Below are 20011 nucleotides of genomic sequence, written 5' to 3'. Positions count from 1 at the left end.
ACAAGCAGAGCTTTTTTATATGGTGTAGAGAATCAAGCGTGAAGATGGTCGTAACAGATCATGTAGTGCAAGGTATGGCAACTTGTTGCGGGATGAAACTATGTTGTCATGACAACAAAATCAAATTAACTTTAATTAGTCGTGGACTCTGTATCAATGCCATGGAGCAAGCTTGTATATAATACTATGCACCATAACACGCACTCGATGTTTATTCAACAGCTATACACAGTACTAAGCGGACGGTTGAATACAGCTCACTTTGCTTTTACGTACTTTCGATACACTGCTGGTGCAGACTTAAAACACGCATTCATAAATCCGCTCCGCTTGATGAACTTGTGTATCTGACAACAGTCTTCTTGTGCATCGCCACTGGCATTAGTGGATATTTACAGTAAGCGCATATGCTTGGTAGGCTTTGTCATACATAAAGACATTTGTTTTGGCCATAAAAAATCAACTTTTCTATAAACATTCCAATAACTGGGGTGATTCCCTTGAGAAGTAAGATGAGCTGACTGACTTTCGAGTAACACTGACCAGCCTACTAGTCTCCAAAAGAGGCAGGCAGTGCACAGCAAACGCATGAAATGCTTTTCTTTTCTCAGCATAACCGCTTCATAACTATAATATACACCTTTACCTAATAGTATATTTTTTCGCTTTTTGTTCCCTTTGTCTATATATCAAATGCATCATCACCGTTACCCATTTTACGCTTCCTTTTGGTCACCCAATGCTTCACAAAACGGCATTCCAGACTTTTCTCACGGACTCATTGTCCTTCATCAAAAGCTTCAACAATCCATTGAAGAAAATCAGGTGATCGCCGACTACCTTCAAAAACGAGCAGCTGTCGAGCAGACGTACGCCAACCAATTGACTGCTCTCGACCAACAATCGCTTAACTCAGCAACGACAACAAGCAGCAGCAATGACAAAGCGTTCGATCGAGACATTGGAGCCGGGCTCAAGAAATGCTTCGAAGTCGTACGCGCAGAAAGCAGCGATTCTGCCAACACACACCGACAGCGCGGCAACAACTTGACAAACACTGTACTTGATCCGCTAGGACGTTTCTCCAGCAGATATAAGCGCATCGTCACACAAGCCAAGAAAATGATGGATGACAAGATTACACAGTTTATCGACTCTGCCAAGGTGCTGGATCAAGCGAGCGCAACCTATGTTGAAAAATGTCGAGCATTGCAAGGGATATGCCCAGAGTATAAGCACCCAGACGACCCTATTTGGGTTCATGACTGGATGTTTACGCGCAAAAAACTATCTCGGATTTTGGAACAGTTGGATGGGTTAAGTGGACAAGCCATTGTGGAGCATATACTTCAACAATCTCAGCAAAATCAGGATGAGGTTTCCTCACGCCACAGCAATGTGAGTGGCTGGTCAATTACTATCGATCTTGGTCCGATGTTCGACGATCCAGAGAAAGACTCGGTCACACTCTGTCAGGCGCTTCTCGTCCAAGGATATTTGAGACCGTCATCTGCCACTGCCTCCTCTTCCTCTTCCGTCGCCTCCTACTCTCCTTCGAACGACTTTTCCAAAGATGCTCGATATACTGTTGAGTATCCGACGATCGGCATGCCGGGCACATCTTACTCGGAATATCTCGCCGAGCAAAGTAAATCATTCGATTCTACATCAAGTGGAATGGGCTCACTGTTTGGGCGTTGGGGACGATCCAATAATGGCTCGATAGAAGATGCATGCTACCGAGCGATTCAAGAAATGGATCATGCAGACAAAGTGTATCGCAGCTGTGTCAAAGAAGTGGATCTCATAAGAATGGAAACAGAAGAGGCATTGGTAAGTAAAAGTCATGTTAACTGGGAGAGAGGTAGGGATGTGCAAGAATCAACATTAATCTTGTATATTTAGTTCTCTCACTATGAGGAAATGGAAAGTCTCGAGCTCGAGCGCATACAGACAATAAAACAAGGTATGCTCCACATTGTACTTAGCTACTACGTGATAAGTTGTGCTCATAGCACTCACCCTTGATGGTGTATATTATGTAGCATTCGTGAGCACCGCTGCCATACTCTCCAACTCAATACCGTTTTACAAAGAGCTCTATGATCGGATGATGTTGTATCAAGAAACATTGAAACCAGACAAGGATGTACAGTTTATTGTTGAACAGTACCGCACTGGGCGATTTTGTCCACGTCCGCTTCTATATATCAACTATTTTCACGGTGCTGCTATGGGTAAGAGAAAGTCAAATATTCCTAATAACACTTTCATCAACTCTATCCATTACTAAAAACATAGTCGATGGTATACGATTGATTACATATAACAGATCAAATCTTTGGTGTACCGTTGGAAGAGTATGCACAAATCCATAAGGTGGCTGTACCTCCAATAGTTTCACAAGGTCTTTCAGCAATTGAATCTAGTAAGTAATTTTGTTAAAGTATTACGGCTGCATAATAATGGTTTTGGTTTTTTTGTTTCTTCCCAATTAAAAGCATCTGGAAATACTAAATTCAATGGAAAATAATTTGCTAGGTTTCTCACAAATCTACAAAGAAGGTAGCGAGACACATGGTACCCTGTCCGAGTAACATTTGACTGATATATCGAAACATATTTACTAGAGCGAACGAAAATGTGGACTACAGAAATCCAACTGGATCAAGCACATGAAGCCCGAGACAAGTTGAACATGCCATCACTTTCTCTTGTTTTGATGAACCAAAACCTAGAACGATATGACGTGATGGTGTTAGCATCTTTAATACGTTTATATCTTATGGAGCTACCCGAATGTCTACTGACATTTGAGTTATATGACCCCATCAAACTTTTATATACCAATCGTAAGTCTATAGTGCCGCATTGATAAGTGATTTAACGTACTCTCTGTTGTTATTGTAGCTGCTAAGCGTTTTCATTTACACAATTTATTAGAGCATCTTGATGAAGCTGCACGTATGGCTTCTGTTAGAAAGCTATTAACCACCTTACCATCATCGAACTTTTATACCCTAAAAGCACTATTGGAGCATTTTCACAGGTAAAAACAGGAAAAGGACCGAAAAAAATGTCTGGTACAATATCTGAGATGTGATGCTATATTTGTAGATTAATAGCAGAAGCAAAAGGCGATAAAACTGAAACAGAAGAGATGCTACATGATCTTGCTGTGAGTTTTTGTCATGTGCTGATACGACCACAGGTCGAAAGCACATTAAATCTGCACGACCGGCATCCGTACAAGCTTATTCGAGACTTGGTTAGCAACGTCGAAACTGTCTTTTCGAACGATGCTATCAAGGCTCATGAAGAGTATGCTCATAGACGTGCTATCGTTGCTCTCCCGACATCTACGAACAACTCCTCGGTCAAGGAGCCGTCACTTGAAGTTTCGTCAACATCAACTGCGTCATCAATCTCGTCAACGCAAGTTACTACACCTACTCGTGAAAGCATACATAGTGCTGAACATAAGGAAAAGTCGGATGATTATTACCATAAGCAGCAGCAGCAGCACCAAGAGTTTTCTCCACCCGCACGCAGACGTACACTGCTGTCCTTTATGAGAAGAAGTTCATCTACGACGACAGCAGATCTTGCCAGGTCTTCTAGCATGTCCACACACCCTCACAGGCCAATTCCAGTCCCTTCGTCCAGCACTCTTTTCGAAGATCCGGATGAAACACCGTCGCCTCGACCAGGCCGTGCCTCAGCAGAGCCTCCTACTCGACCTAGAAGCTCACTTACGACCGAATTACCTTCCCGACGCCGTTTGTCGGAAGAACCATCCTCTAAACCAACCATGCCTTTATCCGAACCACCAACCAGAAGTCACACCATAACTGAACCTCCAACACTCGTACAATTGGACATAAATGAATCCCCAAAACTGACACCACCACCAAAAGACCATGACGACGAGCCGATCACAGTAGCATCTGATGATGTCAAGAAGAAGCAACAAACCAGGGATTCGAGGGCATCCTCAGTAGGAACCTTCCAAGGAAGCTTAGACTCTTTCTTTATAGACGAAGATATGTAGTGTTACTTTGGTAAATATGGACATGTATATGTAATCCCCTGCCTATAAAATTTTAATGACGAACATATAAAAAGAGTTGAAGAAAAGGGCATAAAAAAGCATATAGTATAGGACATAATATCTCTGTGTTATATACTGGTATTGATGCAACCTTAGTTATGAAGTAAGTGTGGAATATGTGATGTGAAGATCATGAGTCTATCGTGTAGGGTGGTCAATTTACGTTTTGATGGTATGGACAATTTTTTGAGATAAAAGAGTGTTACTTGGAGGGTTATGATACAAGATCGTTTGCTTTTTGTAAAAGTTGAGGGGAGTGGTTAGTGTTGGGAACCGGAGTGTTACCGTTGTTGATGCATCATTCACGAGTCTAGATACAACATAGCAAAAAAAAAAAAAAAGAGAGACGAGATTTAATTAAAGTCGACCGAGTTCTCGGTTTTAACTTAAAAGCAATGACAGCAATGGTAACTTACCATGAATAACTTTGTCTGGTTCAGGGGTAACTTCGGGGTCGGTTGTCGTTGACTGTAACCGGGTTGTCATAGATGACTGGAAGGCGAGTGTGGTGAAACTAGCAATAGAATCATGAATATCTTCAGGCCAGGAATCATTGCTGGACTTGTTGTTGTTCTCATCTTGTATGAAAAACCCACGAACCACAGCAGAGTCATCATTTTCATCAGCAGCAGCATTTGGCAGTTTTGTTTGTTCCGGTGCATCGTTGCCATTGCTGTCGTAATAATAACCGTCAGCTGATCCTCCGCTACTACCTGAAGAACTTCCGAGTCCATTGCTGTTACCGTTCGAGCTAGAATCGGCCATGCTACCACTAAGACCGCGGGAAAGCGAAGAAAAACATAAGTGTACATACTTGAGATATTCCAGTTGTTTATGGACAAGAAATAAGAGCACGTACCTTCCGGGAGATCCGATGGCCTTAAACCTTTTCCTCGCCCCTCCGGTGATCCTATACGGTCCATGCTTTGCCCGAAAATCGCTGAGATATTCTTGGTACCGCTGAGAGAAACGTTTCGTATTGAGTAAGCTTATATACTCGTATTGTAGTGGACGTAGGAGTTGCTCGTGTATTAAACCTGCTACAAAAAAGAATAATAGAAAGACGATTTTTTGATGGTGTACCTTAAATTCAGGCGTTTGGCGATACTGGTTAAGTGAGACAAGGTATGCATTTTTAGCCTCTGTTGCAGTTGTCTCGTACCGGGACTTCCCCGTTGCACTTAGTGCTTTCCATCGCTCACCAGCAATTTTAGCAAGTTGTGCAAACGTCAAGTTCTGCTGTTTGAGCTCGGCGCGCAGATCATTGGAAAACATGACATACGCAGACGGGGGTTTGACGGGAGCGTTTCGATCCGGTTTGGGATGTCGGCGATACCGTCGTTTGGGTGGCAACATGGTCTGATAGCCCATGGTTGTCGTGGTTGCAGAATCGTCATTTGAGGAATCACTGCCCTTGTTGGTCGGCAGATCGCCAATGGTACGAATGGTCGACCGGTGATGGTGATGCGGCTTGTTGCTTTGTTGATCAGAAACCGAGGTTGCTGTGGTGTTACCTGTTTGCTGCAAACGGCCGCTCGAGTTTGTTGCTGAAGTGATGTTGCCCCCGCTCGCTTGACGACTTGTGCTGCTGCTGTCACTCGACGTTGTGGTTGTAGCTTGCGAGAGAAGAGGCACTGAGTAAGATAGTATCTGTAAGATAATTTGCTTTACCAAGGTAGAAAAAAAAAAGTCTGAGAAAAAAATGATGTATCAATCGAGTTACCGTTGGAACGGGAGTTGGCGACAGCACCGCTTCGACTTATCCATAATGGTTCATGGCGCGGGATCCCCTTTAATGTTGCGATTTCGCGCTGTATTAGCTATAATAATAAACACAGCATTGTGTGTGTGCGTGTGTGTGAATAGTCTAAACCTTAAAAATAAGTGATAGGCAACTAAGCCTAATCGAGAACGGGGTCCCCGAGTTTGGTTAACCCAATATCCGATATGACGTACATACCCTGCGGTGACCACGCTTAACCTTCATGGCGATCATGTCGTCTTCGCTCACTTCGCATAGCTAACGGTGCAATTCATCGTTTATAATAAATAACGGAAAACGTCAATGAATAATGCTATATTTGGGCAGTTCAAGACAACACTTTCACGTTTTTTGTAGTTTATTTCGTTCATATTGCTCGTTGTGTCGTACCGATTTCAGAGAGTCGAATCCTTCATTAAGAAAGTGTTCCAAATACTGCGGAATTTTGCAACGGTTTAATAAGTCTCTGACTTCAATATGGCCAGAGTCGTTCGGATCATATAGAATGGCGGTTTCTTGCATAGTGTGCTGATATGTTGTTATAAAGTTGGCTTATTCGTCGTAGTTAATCTTTTGCGGGTGTGAAGTGGTAGTGTAGGTTCGGTATGCCAGCAAGGGCAATTTGCACGTAAAGAAGAGTTGTAGCTTTTTTTCTAGTCCTTATATTATAAGTCGTATGAGAATGGAAGGAGAAAAGAGGGAAGACACAAAGACTGGTGAGATGCATTCTTTTTATATGATCGACCCAGGATAAAGTTTTTTTAACTTGCTGTATATGTGTTGCGCATTGTTCCGTTGTTGGCGCTGGTTTTACTTACGTCATTTCAGAACTGTTTTTTTTTTCTTGCCATGTATTATTTCGAAAGAAAGGACTACTGATATGTGTGTAAGGCTCGGAGGGAAAGAGTGCTAGTCCCGAAATAGCATCTAGCTATTGATGGATTGTTTACTCCTTGACGAATTTTATTTTATTTTATTTTTTTTTTTTGGGGGGGGGCCTACAAACTATAAGAAAAGAAAGTCGTATTATGATCGGTCGTCTTTCTTCTGTCGCGATCAATCTTCTTTTTTGGGAACCCGTCTGGAAGTTTCTCGATTGTTCAAATAGGATGTCGCCGCTAATCGCACACCTGGGTCGCTGTTCTTTATCATACGACGTCTTTCTTTGAAAAACAAGGTGATGGAACAATCTATAAGCACATGAACTTGACAATGCTGATCTCATATTCTGTGGGTGATTCGCAGCTACTCGCTAGATTTTCAAAATAGTACGAGAGCAACGATAAACGTTGAATTTTCTAATTAACGCAACTGCAGTACCAAGCACATACAAATGGCAGTGGCTGCACGTTGAACTGCCACTGCTGTCATTTAAAGAAAGCTTATCATATTATGAGAGCTGCACCACCACACCACCTCTTTGCTCTTCTGAACATGTTTGGCGGCAGGATCCAGAGCATGTCTAGGAGGCAATGGTAGGACGTTGCCAATGGGAACCCAACGTTGCATAGAGACTGGCCCGTGGGTACTTTGTGATACACAGTAGATGATGACAACGGTTGCTTAGATAACACTTAATGTCCATCACCATGCAACAAGATTCGTAGCTTATCGGTTGTACACACATCTACACCGTTGCTATAGATGTTTGTTATTGGCAGTGCTAGGCAACAAACAAATATGTGCAAGCAGAACAACAAAGTGCATTTGACGTACTGGAATCATGGAAATAGGTTAGACTGTCTTTCCATCTTGTTCGTCACCCCCAAAGCAGTCCCCCACCCACCCCCCAACCCTTTTTCATATCTTTTTGCTGCGGTCTTTCCTTAGGACCATCGAATGTATCAAGTATAGGAGGCTATAGAATCCGCCATTGTGGGAACGGAAGGGCATCACCTGCGACGCTAAAATGGTGGTTTGACAAGCTTTTGTGTACATTGAAGTGGCCTCACTTAACAAAGTCGTGTCATTGGTATCAATGGAGAGAGAGAGAAGAGAGAGAGAGCATCTTAGTGATTGCCGGATGCCTTGTACAATGCAAATGCAGCTAAACCATATCGGGCTGTCTGTTGTGCTTTACTTTCCAGCCAGGATTGCACTAGAACATAACAGCAGCTGAATTGCTTACAATGGGTTTCCTTGCATTGTTAATGAAGAACGCGGGCTCCCTTTCTCTGCCAAGTAACCCCCCACCCCTCCCCCGACTATTTTGTCTTTCGCCAAGTGATTTAAAAGCTCATGCACGGGATCACACACTAAATCACTGCTAACAAGCTTCAGCCTATAAACAAATGCACGCACATTTTGTAGGCTAAACATCTCGCGTTAGCCTTTGCAGCAGCGAAGATCAGCTTTATTTTTGAATAATTCTTTTTTACTGCCAGTGACAGTCATGCGTCTACTCGTTTTCAACAGGAACCATACTGTGAGAAAGCGTGACACCAAAAGGCACTAAATAAGCAAACAGTCATCATGCTCATTCTTATTATACCTTGGCCTCCTGCTCCTGCAGCAGCAGGCAATTAGAAGAAGAAGAAAAAGAGCATGCGGTAGACATTCTTCGTCATTCATACCATCTTCAGTAATGTCTCGATGTCCTGCATCCAAACAACTTCACACACACATCCTGCTCACGACGAACCGACGAATGGCCTGAACCTGTCATTGTGTTGTTTATTACTATTATCGTCGTCGTCGCCATCTCCAAATATTATGCCAAGCAAGTGATACAATCGCGGGTTCAAAGCTTTGTCTGATACGCGATACACACACACACACACACACAATGTTACAGTAGCACATCATCAGAAGTATACTGATAGCCCTTTTTTTTTCTACTGCCTCCGTTTATTGCTTTGTTACGATCGATGTTGTCATGTGCATTTTCCTTCCGATCGCACCACCCCCCCCCTTTATCCTCAATACTCACTCCCCCCCCACCGCCCACAAATAAAAAAGAAACTGTCTTACAAAAAAAAGCAGTGGTGCCACTGGACCCCTACACTTTCTATGACTACCACTTCTTTAACGCGTTCACTATTCAGTTTCGGATTCAACGCGTTTAGCCAAACCGCCCCTACCAGTGATGACGAATCTATTGACAGTCATAAACACATCGCCGTTGACAAAGTCCTTCTTCCGACGTGGGAAACCACTATAATTGCAAAAGGTATGATAAAAGCCTAGATCTTTTAAAAAATAAAAAGCAAATCGCCTAATCAAACTTTTCTGCTTTACGTCCTCTATTATGTTATAGATGGCGATCGACTTGAAATTTGGGGATGGACACCGGAGAACCAAGACAATGAACTGAAACTATGGGATAACAGAGCTATCAAACGCATCTTTGGCCCTATGGGACATGGATGGGTTGGTGTTATAGATCAGGGTGGTTCTGTATGGCATTATTATTTCGGCTCTAAAGACGGCGCCGGCGCTTCCAAGAAGCTGCTCACGACAAGTGCCAAGGATGCTGACTATTGCGAGAGTCATGATGCGATATACGTGCTTACAGGTACAGAATTCTAAAGACAATTTAGTACGTATATGCTGACCAGCAACTTGTTGGATATAGAAAATGGTTACGTTGATTGCTATCAGAAACAGAAAGAGGACAGCACCACGTTTAGTACTGCTAGCAGACTCACTCATCTTCCACAAATACAAGCCATGGCCGTTTCATTTTCTCATATACTCTTCTATACCACAGAAGGATTTAACCCGATCTATGCGCTGGGATCCAACCGATATTCTCAACTTGGATTTGATACAACAATACAAGGCGAAGATGATGCGTGTGTTCCAATCGATTTTTTCAGCGGAATAATCGCTCAAAGCGCTAGTATTGCTTGTAGTCCATTCCATTCTGCGGTTGTATTGGACGGTGAGCTATACACTTTTGGCTGGCGAAAAGGCGGTCGTCTAGGTTGGGGATCAGGAAGCAAGGATAATGATGGTCATGGCGGCGGCGACGACAATGACGACGACGTAATTCGATTGGCAGACTTTAGAGATGACAACAATGAAACTGCTGAAGTGCATGTTGTAAAGGTTGTATGCGGAGCAAACCATACGATGGCATTGGACGGTAGGTGAGCACCTAAAATTATTCACAGGAACAAAAGTGAAATTTTCGATCGTTCTTGACCTCGTAGAATAGATCACGGGAGAATATGGACATGCGGGAGCAGTAAGTGCATACACATAAGACAAAAGTTGATCCATAACCTAACTGTGAAATCACTTAGATCAGTACAAACAACTAGGTCGAACTACATCTACTGATACCATGGATTCCCCATACGACGACGTGTTTCGACTATGCACAGCCTACAGTGGGTTAGCTGTCGACTGCTATGCCGGACGCTGGAATTCGTTTGTCATAACTCAAACACAAGTTGGAGTTTGATGTTTTAGCCAATATACCCTGTTTTTCCATCACTGTTCAAAGCTGGTTGTCCACTAGTAGATGGGTTACCATAACCTTATGTAAATTATATACTGTATGATTCTAATATGCGAAACATTTATTCATCCTTCTTCTTTTCCAAATTCTTTAGCACATTGAACTGCTCCATAAGCACTTCGTGGTGCGGGTTTTCTTGAGAGTTATCAGGTCTTTCTTCGCGTGGTGGGTTGTTGCGGGTTCGGGATCGTGAGGTGTTGAACATATCGCTAGCGTTCATTGAGCCGGCTGTGTACCGTTCATTTGTGCCCAAGATGGCAGGGATAGACGAAGATCCAGGCTGGTTCGGTCGTACCATGACAGCAGGTCGTCCTTGAGCATCTATAGAAGCATCTTCGACATAGAATACCCGTTGCCGTCGGTCACCGTGGTATCTTACAGTGTCCATGTATCGCTTCTGGCACAGTGCAACAATGCCAGCAACACCGACGGCATAACCTTGTCGATCAACATTGAGGAATCGTCCCTCGACTGGATAGTTCATACCGACATCGTGCTCGCTGTATGTAGGACCGACAACGCTCGTAGAAGGTGTGTCGCTGAATGTAGCGCCCAGGTATTCGTAGACTTGTTCCGGTTTTAACTTTTTGTCTTTAATTTCTTGCTGGAACTGTGGTGCACGTTTAGAGGCAGATTTAACAAAGCGTTTGAAATCAGCAGGCGTCATTAATGCAACGTTGTGATCGACGTGTTCAGGTCGTGGTGCAGGCCTTCTGGAGTTGGGGAAATTCTCTTTCCATCGACGAACAAACATGACTTTGCTGGTGCCAGACTGCCATGGCGTTTGGTGTTCGGCTGTGTCGAGATCACCGATCGTCACAAAAGGGGTACGAATGACACTCGGTAGGTTGCGCTTTAAGCCCCAGTTGCCCTTCTTCTGGTTCTTTCTTGATACTTCGTATACTTGTCCTAATTTGCGATCATAGCTTGCTAATCGCGAGTTACGCAGTAAACCTGCAAAGGATTTCTCCATTATTGTTGATATTTTTTTTTGTTTGGTTGGATATCGCGCAACAAACCGTTCCACCCTCGCGAGTTCAGCAGCGCCGAAAATATTGTTGTGACGTTTTTACCAAAATTGGTAGTTGCTTCTGCCCTTCTGTCAAAGGCGACATGTTCAGCTTCTTCATTGTATCAACTTGCCATTCTCATCATTTTCGTTTTTGATATTCGATAAGCTATCATCATTGTTGCATCGTAGCTCTGTTGGCTCTTGTTATTTTGAAAAACTCAAAGTACGTTGTATTCACATATGGAAGGCGATAAGACGATACAGTCCAAATGAAGCAGGACACTCTGTGGTCATACAAACGAGGAACGTCCCACACTTTTCATATCGAATGTGGCAGATGTATTCCGGTAACAAATTTACGGTGCGTCTAAAAACCTCATAGAAATTACAGCGTATTTGTTTGTTACTACTATTCTAGAGCAATGGGCTTTAGCTCGAATCGCCAGTGGGTTGTGATTTTACAGCAGGAGCATCGGTATGTCCCGTGTGATGTCCAGAAAATCACATCACATATCAATGTATGTCTGCTCTATTAGTGTACATAACGGAAAGGTTTTTTCGTAAATGCAATAAATTGCGATCTTGTTTCTCAATTGTAAATAGCCGGTTGTTTGTTTGTTGTCAAATACCTTTGACCGAGCTCATATTCTTTATGTTATATCAAATGGTAAAGTGATAGCCATTGCTGATGATTTCTTTTCATTTTAAGTTTATACTATTATTGTTATCACGCAATGAATAATTGTAACCAAACAATAGAACACTCTACACGCTGTAGTAACAAGCGAGGCAGTAGCGACATATCCAAAGCACACGATGGCAACTGCAATCTGAAAGAAGGAGAATCCGGTCCTAAAATTGATAAATCAGTAGTCGAGGCGTTTTATCGAACCGAACTTCCACGGGTTTCTGATCGTTCGACATGGATCGATTTTGATAGCCTTTCCAAGCTCATATCTCAACCAAATGCAATATCAACTGCAGCAGCTGTTCTGGAAACGTTTCTATCAGCACCTAAAGACACAAGTCAACGTCACAGGCGTGCACGAGTATTTTTGACGGCTTACGTTATACTTACATGCCCGAGTGCTATACTACAAGAAGCAACGATTGCTCAGCGAAAGGTATGACTTCTATTCATATGCATAGCGTCTTTGTACAGCCGCTAAGTTGGGTTCTCATTTTGTGTCACTGCCTTCATTCTATAAGCTTTTGAGAGCAGCTGCCAAACGGCTTCTTGTCAACTTTGAGGGTTGGGTCAATGCGGAAAATGCGGCAGGACGACCATCACTCACAAAAATGCGTACGTTCTGGACGAGCTACGTCAACGTATTCCAGAACTGGCTCTCTAATGATAAAGAGCAGTTGTTATGCGGCATGATTGCCCATTATCAAGAGCTACAACAAATTCGAGACACCCTGAGACGTAAAGCGTACGATGTTGCAGAGACGGACGACGCATGCGACGAGATCGAGTGCCAGCTAAAACAGCTTGAGCAAAAAATCATATCCATCGACGGCACAGCGCTGGAGCGAATAAACCAAAAAGTGACAGCTGTAGCATCATCACCGGTCGCATCAGCACCAACGCCACCTATATCAGACGACGAAGACAAGTACAGGCCGTCAAATGATTCAGCACAAGATAACAATGAGCGTGCACAACATATGATGAACGAAACTGCAGTACCATCAGTAACTGCGCTCACAAACGAGCGATTAGCACACGAGATAATTCTGGATCCAGATTTCAAACTTCAGAGGCAGACACCACAAGAGTCTGTCGAACGCCAAGTAGCGGATATTGCAACGAGGGCGTATTTTGATAAACTTGCTCAAGATTTGGAGAACGGTGACGCAAACGACGCCATACCACCACTTTTTGCTGAGATCCGTGATGTAAGCATTTTTTCATACATATTAATTACTCAATACGCAAGATCTATAATTAGCTAGTTTATTAATGCAAAGCTATCAATATATTAGCGATTATCTAATCTTGTTAATCCATCAACCAAATCCGAACTGAACGAAGGAATCGACTTGGTATTGATCAAACAGCAGCTCGAGCAGAATGTCTTTGACTTTGACAAGATAATTGAGTTCATCTTGGATGCGATCCAGCGATCCTGTGCAAGCGTTCGAGATAATGCTGTCCGAGAAATCCGGTATTTCACTGGTGGCAGCAATAGCAGCCACAACGTCACGAAACTTCGCCTTATTTTCGACCTTTTACAAGACATGACACTCGATCTTGCAAATCATCAGCTGCGCTCGCTCCGACCTCGCCTTTTACCTATCGCTGTCGAGTATGGCCGTAACAAATTTGCAGAGACGATAAAGGAGCAAGGCCTGACGGAACTACCAAAGACGAAGGCCTGGCTTGGTGAAGCTGCGACTCGTTTACAAGAAACGGCGTCTCAGCGCAATCCAGAGGGTATACCATGCGACAGTAACTTGCTTTCGCGTCAAGAAGTGTACGTAGAAGCTGTTACCTCATTAATCATGTCTTCTGAGCTGATTAACTCTTCTCCATGTCCGGAAACACTGCGCCTTGATACCGGCCGGCTGCAAGAATATCAAAATGAAGCACAAGCAATTACAATTGTCGCAGCTCTATTGATGCTGGCGCGCAATTTCGGTGTTCCCCAACAGTGCCATGGTGAACTAGCCCAGAAACTATTTGTTTTGCTGGCTCAACCCGGTACGACGGTACAGCATCTTGCGGCTGAGATCCATAGCGCAAGCACGAACAAGATGGATGACAAAGAAACTAGTGAAATGATTCATGCCATGGTTGATAAGACACTATCCCATACAGATGCCATATATTCACTCTTGGCACGTAGAGTGTCATCAGTGATTAAGGCGTATATCAGCACTAAGCGAAAAACTACAGATACCGCCCTGCAAAGCTATGGGTTGGTCCATGTACGAGAACCATTGGAGAAGTTGTGCGTTCGATTTGCAGCTCTAGTAGACTATAATTATTGTATCCATGGTCAGTGGTATGAAAAGACAATAAATCAGCTCCTTGACTAGATCGTGTAATAGAGGAATAAAGTTTCGCTCTGGAAATAAATATTACTTTCAATTGCTTGCTGTATCAGAAAGACTTATGACCAGTTTGCTACATTTTTTGAGAATGTTTTCATTCACAAGTATCGATCGTCTCACGCTCAATTTGCTACTTTAGAATTAGCGTATCCTGAATAATCATTAGCTCATCCAAGCTTTTTTTAAAGAAAAGGTGGGCATGCTTCAGTGCTGTCTATATGTTGTTGTCGATGTTGACCCAGACATATTATAAGCTCTCGCAGAATGTAGTTAACGGCTTCTTATTAAACGGCAGACTCGGAGCAGTTTGAATTACTCTTTATCATTCGATCAGCAAGTCTTCCAGTGTAACAGCGCTGCATTGTCGCCACTGAATATTAAACCCTGCATCATCACCCGGTTTTACATACATTTTTTGACACCATCTCTATTAGTCATCTAGCTTCTATCCAATCCTCCTCGTCATCACCTGCCTTCTTGACCGTTTTATACATGCCGGTGGCCGCGGCACCGTCGTCCTTTCTCATGAAGGAAACAAGTCCCAGTAATGGCGGTAGCTATATAGCTGTTCTGACAGAAGAACTCATTTTAGTAAAGTCATCGGCAAGCTACTGTACTATTATTTTCTCTACTCTGTGTATTATATTTTCTGTAAAAGCTGAGGCCAAAGCTCAGAACCTAGTGACGGAAATTCAAATTTTCATGAGTAACATCACTGGGTCTGTTCGTTAATCCTTTATCGACAACCATGTCTAATTCTCCTGTCGACAAAAAGCGACGATGGTTGGAAAGCGTCGATGGAAGCGCAATATCTACCGATGCTTCTACCATATCCAGACCACCGTTGAAAAAACGATTTACTGCTAATGGAAAAATATCCAACAGCACTCCTTCACAGTCGATTTCTTCCAACAACGAGCAATTCAACCCACAATCGTCCTCTTCCTCTTCTACTCCAGTTTCTCCACATTCAAAAGATGAACATTTTATCGTATGTTTAGCCTATAGAAGCTTAAGCTTAGTATGAAAAGTTAATTCACAATTGTTTCTCTAAAAGGTTATTTTACATGCAATTTTAGATTGGACATGATCAACTACCAAAGGATGCTCTATTGAAGAGAATGCGATCGGCAAAAGTACGCAATTCTATCTTGGCAGTTACACCCGTTTTGTTAGTTCATCGTAAATTTAATCTCTATGGCTTTATTAGGAAGAGTTTAGCTCATTAGAAAACCGAATTGCAAACATCGACCTTCGATGCGAAGATTTCGAAGTACAACGAAGCGTTATCCGAATTCAGTGGAATATGGTATGGTTTATAATCTATCTTTCATTGTGCTTATGGTGAAAGAAAATCAAACATTCAACAATGTTTTCATGATAATAGCTGCAAAGTGATATATTGGTGTTTTCACGAGCGCTTGTAGATGGCAACAGTGACCCTATGCAAGGTAACTTTATCGATGGTTAACTTTTTAATACAGATCATCTAGAATGGACTGGTAATAAGTTATTTTGAATTCTATACACACAGGTATTCCCAAAGATGAGCAAGATACTGGAAGATTGGAACAGGAACTTCACAGGTCTCAGGCGACAATACGAGAGGCTGGGCTGCGTATCTTGAAGTTCATCCGAGCTTGGGTAAAGCGCACAGATCATATCGGTGTTCAGGATGATCAAAAGCAAGGTACGTGTGTAAGATACAATGATGTATTATATCAGGCAAATTTTTGTAATCAAGCATTCTGATCTATGCCTTGTAATATTTCTGTTAAATTAGAATTGGTTCAATGGGTTCGAAACGAGACTGAAGAACTACGTGCATCTTATGAGCGAAATCGAGCGTTGTCAAAAGAAATGGAAAGTCAATACCACTCCTTACTCGAGCAATCAGACGACGTGCTCAACAGTATTCGGACAAAGGAAAATCAACTTTGCCAGGCTCAAGAAGCATTGTATCAGTGCTCTGAAAAACTAGCTCAAGCTGAAAAACGGTACGATCGTGCAGAAAGTACAGCTGTTGCATCGTTATTGTCGAGTGGACTCGCCGGGCCACAATCTGCACAGCGCGATGGTTCGCCAGCAACTCATGCGCCATCAGCTACTACACAAGTTCAGGAGCCCGTAAAAAATGAGGTAAACTTTGAGGCAGGGCAAAAAATAAGTAGCGTAAGATATAAAACATCTGTTATGTGCATAGATGTATTGAATGCGACGCTATCGCACCGTTTTTTATGTAGACCAAAACACTTGAAAATGAAGCCTGTAAAACCGAGGTTGCTGAACAACAACTTATTGTCGACGCACGAGTTAAAGAAATTGAGGATTTGCAACGAGAACGTCAAACACTAGTTGAAGACACTGAACGTTTACGGAACGAATTCGCCATGTTGACTGATGAGAAACTATTGGCATCAGAATATTACAAGGCTTTGCAGCTATCATTGGAACACTACAAGTCGCGAGCACATTATCTGCACGAGATACAATCACAGTTGGACCATGAATTGGAGGAGGTCAAGGCGGAAAGAAGGAAACTTGTCGAAGAGATTAATTCAGAAAAGCTGTCGCAAAGTATGGCTATGGAAACGGAAATGCGCCGACTGGAAAGCGATCTGGCGCGAATCCGAAAGCAACGTGATGATTTCCAAGGAATTGTGGATACCTACACCAGTAAAAAGGCGCGAGAAAAACAACTCCATGGTGAGGTTTCAATGACGATTGAAAATGAAGCAGTAAGTTAAATTGCTAGACCCAGGCCTTCTCTCTTCCCTTGTTTTTTCTTTGTGCCGATTTACTTTTCGAACTAATGTGCATTATCTTTTAGAATCGTATCACAAAGCTTGAACAGCAAACATCCTCATTACGAGCAGCGATTCGGTCTTGTGAAGAAGGCGGTGATAATCCTTTAAACCATACAGTGATGGCCTTTGATAAAATCTATTCGAGGATAATGTAAGCAACATCCTTGTATAAATTGTAACAAAGCTGCAGGCTCTGTGATTAAATACCAGATTTTTGACAGCAACGCAAAAACAATCGTAAAACATCTCGAACTCAAATACCACACAAACTCAGCTGACGGAAAGGAGATGACCTCCAGCGATACAGAAGAATTACGACAAAAGCTCGCGTTTTGGATCGACGGTGACATAGCACAAATGACCGACGTATACAGAAGCATCAAAGAGCTTATGGAGAAGGTTGACGAACAGTCATTAAAATCCAAAAAGCTGCAGTTGATGATGGAGTTCCTTTCGAACGTAAGCGCTCGGCTTTGGATTGATGGAAGATGTGTAGTTTACATGGACAAGAGCCAACAACTTGCTTTTTCCTTTTTGTTCAATAGAGCGAAACACAGCTTATGACGCAAATCGATCGAGCAGGATCAATATTTACGCAATTGGAAGAGCAAAGTGGGAAACCAGTATTTGATTTATCACGAAGGAACGAACAAAGAGAAAAACTACGAGCTGAGGTGATATATCTATATATTGAAATGATGTTTCGAACGAGGAAAGGAAGAAGGACTAAATATACAGTTATCCTTTAGAAAGTTAAATTCGGACACACTTTTCCAGGATTGAAAGCATCAAAGGATAAACACATGTTGAACGTTGCTGGTCTGCGGCGAACAAGTGAACAACAATTGGAACATATTCGACAACTAGAAGATCGTGAACGAACTCTCGAATTGCAAATCGTACGTTTGATCTGAAGAAAAATTATACAGTATGATTGCTAATCATCGATCGAAACTTATCTATTCTTTTCTTCTTCTTATTCTTTATTAGAACGAGAAAGAGAGCGAAGTTCGCAGCTCTCTACAGTCTCTTGAAGAGCGACGCGTAGATGTTGAAGATCTGCAGCATAAATGTGGTGAACTTCGGATAAAACTAGAGCACAGTGATCATTTTCTAGGCGAGGTAATGAAATCTTGTATCATATAGTGTTAACATATACTTATCACCTACCTTCTTGATTTCAGTTGCAAAAAATGGTGAAAGACAAGACTCGAACGTTGGAAGAAGAAAGGCAACTACGAAAGAAGGTTGATGATGACTACAGCAAGATGAGCCGTCAATGGGCTATGGTATCTCAGGGTGAGAACCCTGCGGAGGGGAAACTAGCAGAGGAATGCAATGACTTCAGGGTAAGCTAGAAGAGAACGAGATGAAGCTTCGATATTACTCCTGGGAAAAAGACTAACATGACCGATAACAGATGTTGCTCAAGTGTGGTGCCTGTCACGATCGTGTTCGGAACAAGCTACTAGCGAAGTGCATGCATACATTCTGTGCCCAATGTATCGATAAACGCCTAGAAACTCGTCAGCGACGATGCCCAACATGTGGTGACTCGTTTGGTGTGTCGGATGTACGGAATTTCTACTTGTAAATTATTTTAAGAGAAGTGCTACGCGTACGAGTTTTTTTTCTTACGCGTACGAGTTTTTCTGAGCGGGTTTTCAAAGTGGTTGTGTTGTGAAACCTTGTATAGCCAATCCGATTGCCGTCTTGCATGTATGAGTTTTTTGCTAAAGGAACTGAACAGCATATGCTATCCATCAATCTTCCGTTTTTTTGGATGGTCTTGTCAAAATAAATAGCTATTGTCATACTTCTTGATGTACAAACTGCTCATTAAATGGGCGCAATGGATTTATTTACGCTGTTCTTTTCGAGATCTTACACGTCTGTTCTGCCACTATACAGTAATGGCATATATAAGTTTTGCATTTGCTTCTTTCTTTAAGTTCTTGGCCTTTTCCCAATATTTGATGCCACACCAAGCTCGATATCAGGACTCTAATCAATCAAGCAGCTCACTTGTTCATGTGGAGGAGTTTTCTACCGAGTCCACATAGGTAACAATCACTTATAAAAGAGCTCTGGGCAGCGCTCTTTTATGCGCACGAGTTTTTTCTATACTGGTTCCACGTAAATCACAAGTAGCGGGGCAAGTTTTGACAGTTATCTACTTACGCGTACGAGTTTTTTAACCTGTTTCCACGTAAATCATAAGTAGCGGGGACAAGTTTTGACAGTTATACATCTGCTTACGCGTACGAGTTTCTTCTATCCTGGTTCTACGTAAATTATAACCAGCTGGGACAAATTTTGACAGCTATTTGCTAACGCGTACGAGGTTTTTTTAACCTGGTTACAGTCGGTTAACTCTAAATCTGAAGACCGTTCAAACAGCTCCATAGGAAGTGGAAGCTTCATAGGAAGCCTGCGCACTGTACTTTCGAGTACTATATGCTTTTCAAATGTACGAAGACTATGATCTAACATATTAAGTAGAAATAATAATGAGGGTAAGTACTTTCTAACTTCCTACTTTAAAACAAGGCCAAGACTACAACATCGCAAACATTGCGCCTTATATACATATCTTACATTCAAATGATCTTTGCACGTGAAACAGCCATTTTATTTATAGCTGAAAATTTGGAAGAAGGTAGAGTAGAAGGAGCAAAAATCTAAATGAATAGGATCTAATGCAGATAGAAAGTGTTGAAGATCTCACGTTTTATGCACGAACTCGCATGTGGAAAAGTGCATATTTTCGTTCCATTGTACTTCTAGAAATGTATAG

At 42.4% G+C, this 20011-nt stretch overlaps 6 protein-coding genes across 6 annotated transcripts; 4 read left to right on the top strand and 2 right to left on the bottom strand.

The window, feature by feature from the left end:
* The first annotated feature begins 596 nt into the window (after nucleotides 1-596).
* On the top strand, nucleotides 597-4272 carry BDB00DRAFT_160876 (uncharacterized protein). Its single transcript, XM_053116283.1, has 8 exons — nucleotides 597-1833; nucleotides 1906-1966; nucleotides 2046-2237; nucleotides 2333-2428; nucleotides 2542-2565; nucleotides 2631-2852; nucleotides 2944-3049; nucleotides 3118-4272. Exons 1-8 carry the CDS (start codon nucleotides 694-696, stop codon nucleotides 4049-4051), a joined length of 2775 nt encoding a protein of 924 aa, XP_052973226.1. The 5' UTR covers nucleotides 597-693; the 3' UTR covers nucleotides 4052-4272.
* BDB00DRAFT_160916 (uncharacterized protein) lies at nucleotides 4233-6869 on the bottom strand. Its single transcript, XM_053116284.1, has 8 exons — nucleotides 6692-6869; nucleotides 6264-6526; nucleotides 6072-6131; nucleotides 5835-5931; nucleotides 5195-5745; nucleotides 4971-5071; nucleotides 4528-4883; nucleotides 4233-4421 (listed from the first exon to the last, which is right to left on the bottom strand). The coding sequence occupies exons 2-8, from the start codon at nucleotides 6393-6395 to the stop codon at nucleotides 4414-4416; spliced, it is 1305 nt and encodes a 434-aa protein (XP_052973225.1). The 5' UTR covers nucleotides 6396-6526; nucleotides 6692-6869; the 3' UTR covers nucleotides 4233-4413.
* Nucleotides 6870-8790: 1921 nt separating this feature from the next.
* On the top strand, nucleotides 8791-10252 carry BDB00DRAFT_160817 (regulator of chromosome condensation 1/beta-lactamase-inhibitor protein II). The gene is made up of 5 exons (XM_053116282.1): nucleotides 8791-9042; nucleotides 9130-9387; nucleotides 9448-9960; nucleotides 10033-10062; nucleotides 10126-10252. The coding sequence occupies exons 1-5, from the start codon at nucleotides 8883-8885 to the stop codon at nucleotides 10155-10157; spliced, it is 993 nt and encodes a 330-aa protein (XP_052973224.1). The 5' UTR covers nucleotides 8791-8882; the 3' UTR covers nucleotides 10158-10252.
* Nucleotides 10253-10399: 147 nt separating this feature from the next.
* On the bottom strand, nucleotides 10400-11311 carry BDB00DRAFT_775303 (uncharacterized protein; the record flags this gene model as incomplete). The annotated part of the gene is made up of 1 exon (XM_053120214.1): nucleotides 10400-11311. The coding sequence occupies one exon, from the start codon at nucleotides 11309-11311 to the stop codon at nucleotides 10400-10402; it is 912 nt and encodes a 303-aa protein (XP_052973223.1).
* Nucleotides 11312-12318: 1007 nt separating this feature from the next.
* On the top strand, nucleotides 12319-14327 carry BDB00DRAFT_894460 (T-complex protein 11-domain-containing protein; the record flags this gene model as incomplete). The annotated part of the gene is made up of 4 exons (XM_053128504.1): nucleotides 12319-12474; nucleotides 12560-13249; nucleotides 13337-14062; nucleotides 14250-14327. Coding segments are annotated over 4 exons (1650 nt in total), but the record flags the coding sequence as incomplete, so codon positions are not given.
* An 820-nt stretch (nucleotides 14328-15147) lies between these two features.
* Nucleotides 15148-19103, top strand: BDB00DRAFT_943256 (uncharacterized protein). Its single transcript, XM_053129438.1, has 14 exons — nucleotides 15148-15398; nucleotides 15487-15543; nucleotides 15618-15716; nucleotides 15795-15858; nucleotides 15942-16097; nucleotides 16191-16546; nucleotides 16651-17145; nucleotides 17238-17365; nucleotides 17436-17673; nucleotides 17760-17888; nucleotides 17964-18113; nucleotides 18205-18336; nucleotides 18399-18563; nucleotides 18635-19103. The coding sequence occupies exons 1-14, from the start codon at nucleotides 15156-15158 to the stop codon at nucleotides 18806-18808; spliced, it is 2586 nt and encodes an 861-aa protein (XP_052973221.1). The 5' UTR covers nucleotides 15148-15155; the 3' UTR covers nucleotides 18809-19103.
* The last annotated feature ends 908 nt before the right edge of the window (nucleotides 19104-20011 follow it).

Source organism: Zychaea mexicana (assembly GCF_025766255.1).
Source record: "Zychaea mexicana strain RSA 1403 chromosome Unknown BDB00scaffold_159, whole genome shotgun sequence".
NCBI lineage: Eukaryota > Fungi > Mucoromycota > Mucoromycetes > Mucorales > Lichtheimiaceae > Zychaea > Zychaea mexicana.
Note: the sequence above shows the minus strand (reverse complement) of the source record. Positions and strands in the feature narration are given on the sequence as shown.

Excerpts from the sequence above, each read along its gene's own strand:
- BDB00DRAFT_943256 (XM_053129438.1), top strand. The coding sequence starts at position 15,156 with ATGTCTAATTCTCCTGTCGACAAAAAGCGACGATGGTTGGAAAGCGTC. Across the intron at positions 15,544-15,617 it reads AGAGAATGCGATCGGCAAAA|GAAGAGTTTAGCTCATTAGA; the intron begins GTACGCAATTCT and ends TGGCTTTATTAG. Across the intron at positions 17,889-17,963 it reads GAGAAAAACTACGAGCTGAG|AAAGTTAAATTCGGACACAC; the intron begins GTGATATATCTA and ends GTTATCCTTTAG.
- BDB00DRAFT_160876 (XM_053116283.1), top strand. The coding sequence starts at position 694 with ATGCATCATCACCGTTACCCATTTTACGCTTCCTTTTGGTCACCCAAT. Across the intron at positions 2,238-2,332 it reads TTTTCACGGTGCTGCTATGG|ATCAAATCTTTGGTGTACCG; the intron begins GTAAGAGAAAGT and ends TACATATAACAG. Across the intron at positions 2,566-2,630 it reads CTCACAAATCTACAAAGAAG|AGCGAACGAAAATGTGGACT; the intron begins GTAGCGAGACAC and ends CATATTTACTAG.
- BDB00DRAFT_160817 (XM_053116282.1), top strand. The coding sequence starts at position 8,883 with ATGACTACCACTTCTTTAACGCGTTCACTATTCAGTTTCGGATTCAAC. Across the intron at positions 9,388-9,447 it reads TGCGATATACGTGCTTACAG|AAAATGGTTACGTTGATTGC; the intron begins GTACAGAATTCT and ends TGTTGGATATAG. Across the intron at positions 10,063-10,125 it reads AATATGGACATGCGGGAGCA|TACAAACAACTAGGTCGAAC; the intron begins GTAAGTGCATAC and ends CACTTAGATCAG.
- BDB00DRAFT_160916 (XM_053116284.1), bottom strand. The coding sequence starts at position 6,395 with ATGCAAGAAACCGCCATTCTATATGATCCGAACGACTCTGGCCATATT. Across the intron at positions 5,072-5,194 it reads GCCAAACGCCTGAATTTAAG|CGGTACCAAGAATATCTCAG; the intron begins GTACACCATCAA and ends CGTTTCTCTCAG. Across the intron at positions 4,884-4,970 it reads GCCATCGGATCTCCCGGAAG|TGGTAGCATGGCCGATTCTA; the intron begins GTACGTGCTCTT and ends CCGCGGTCTTAG.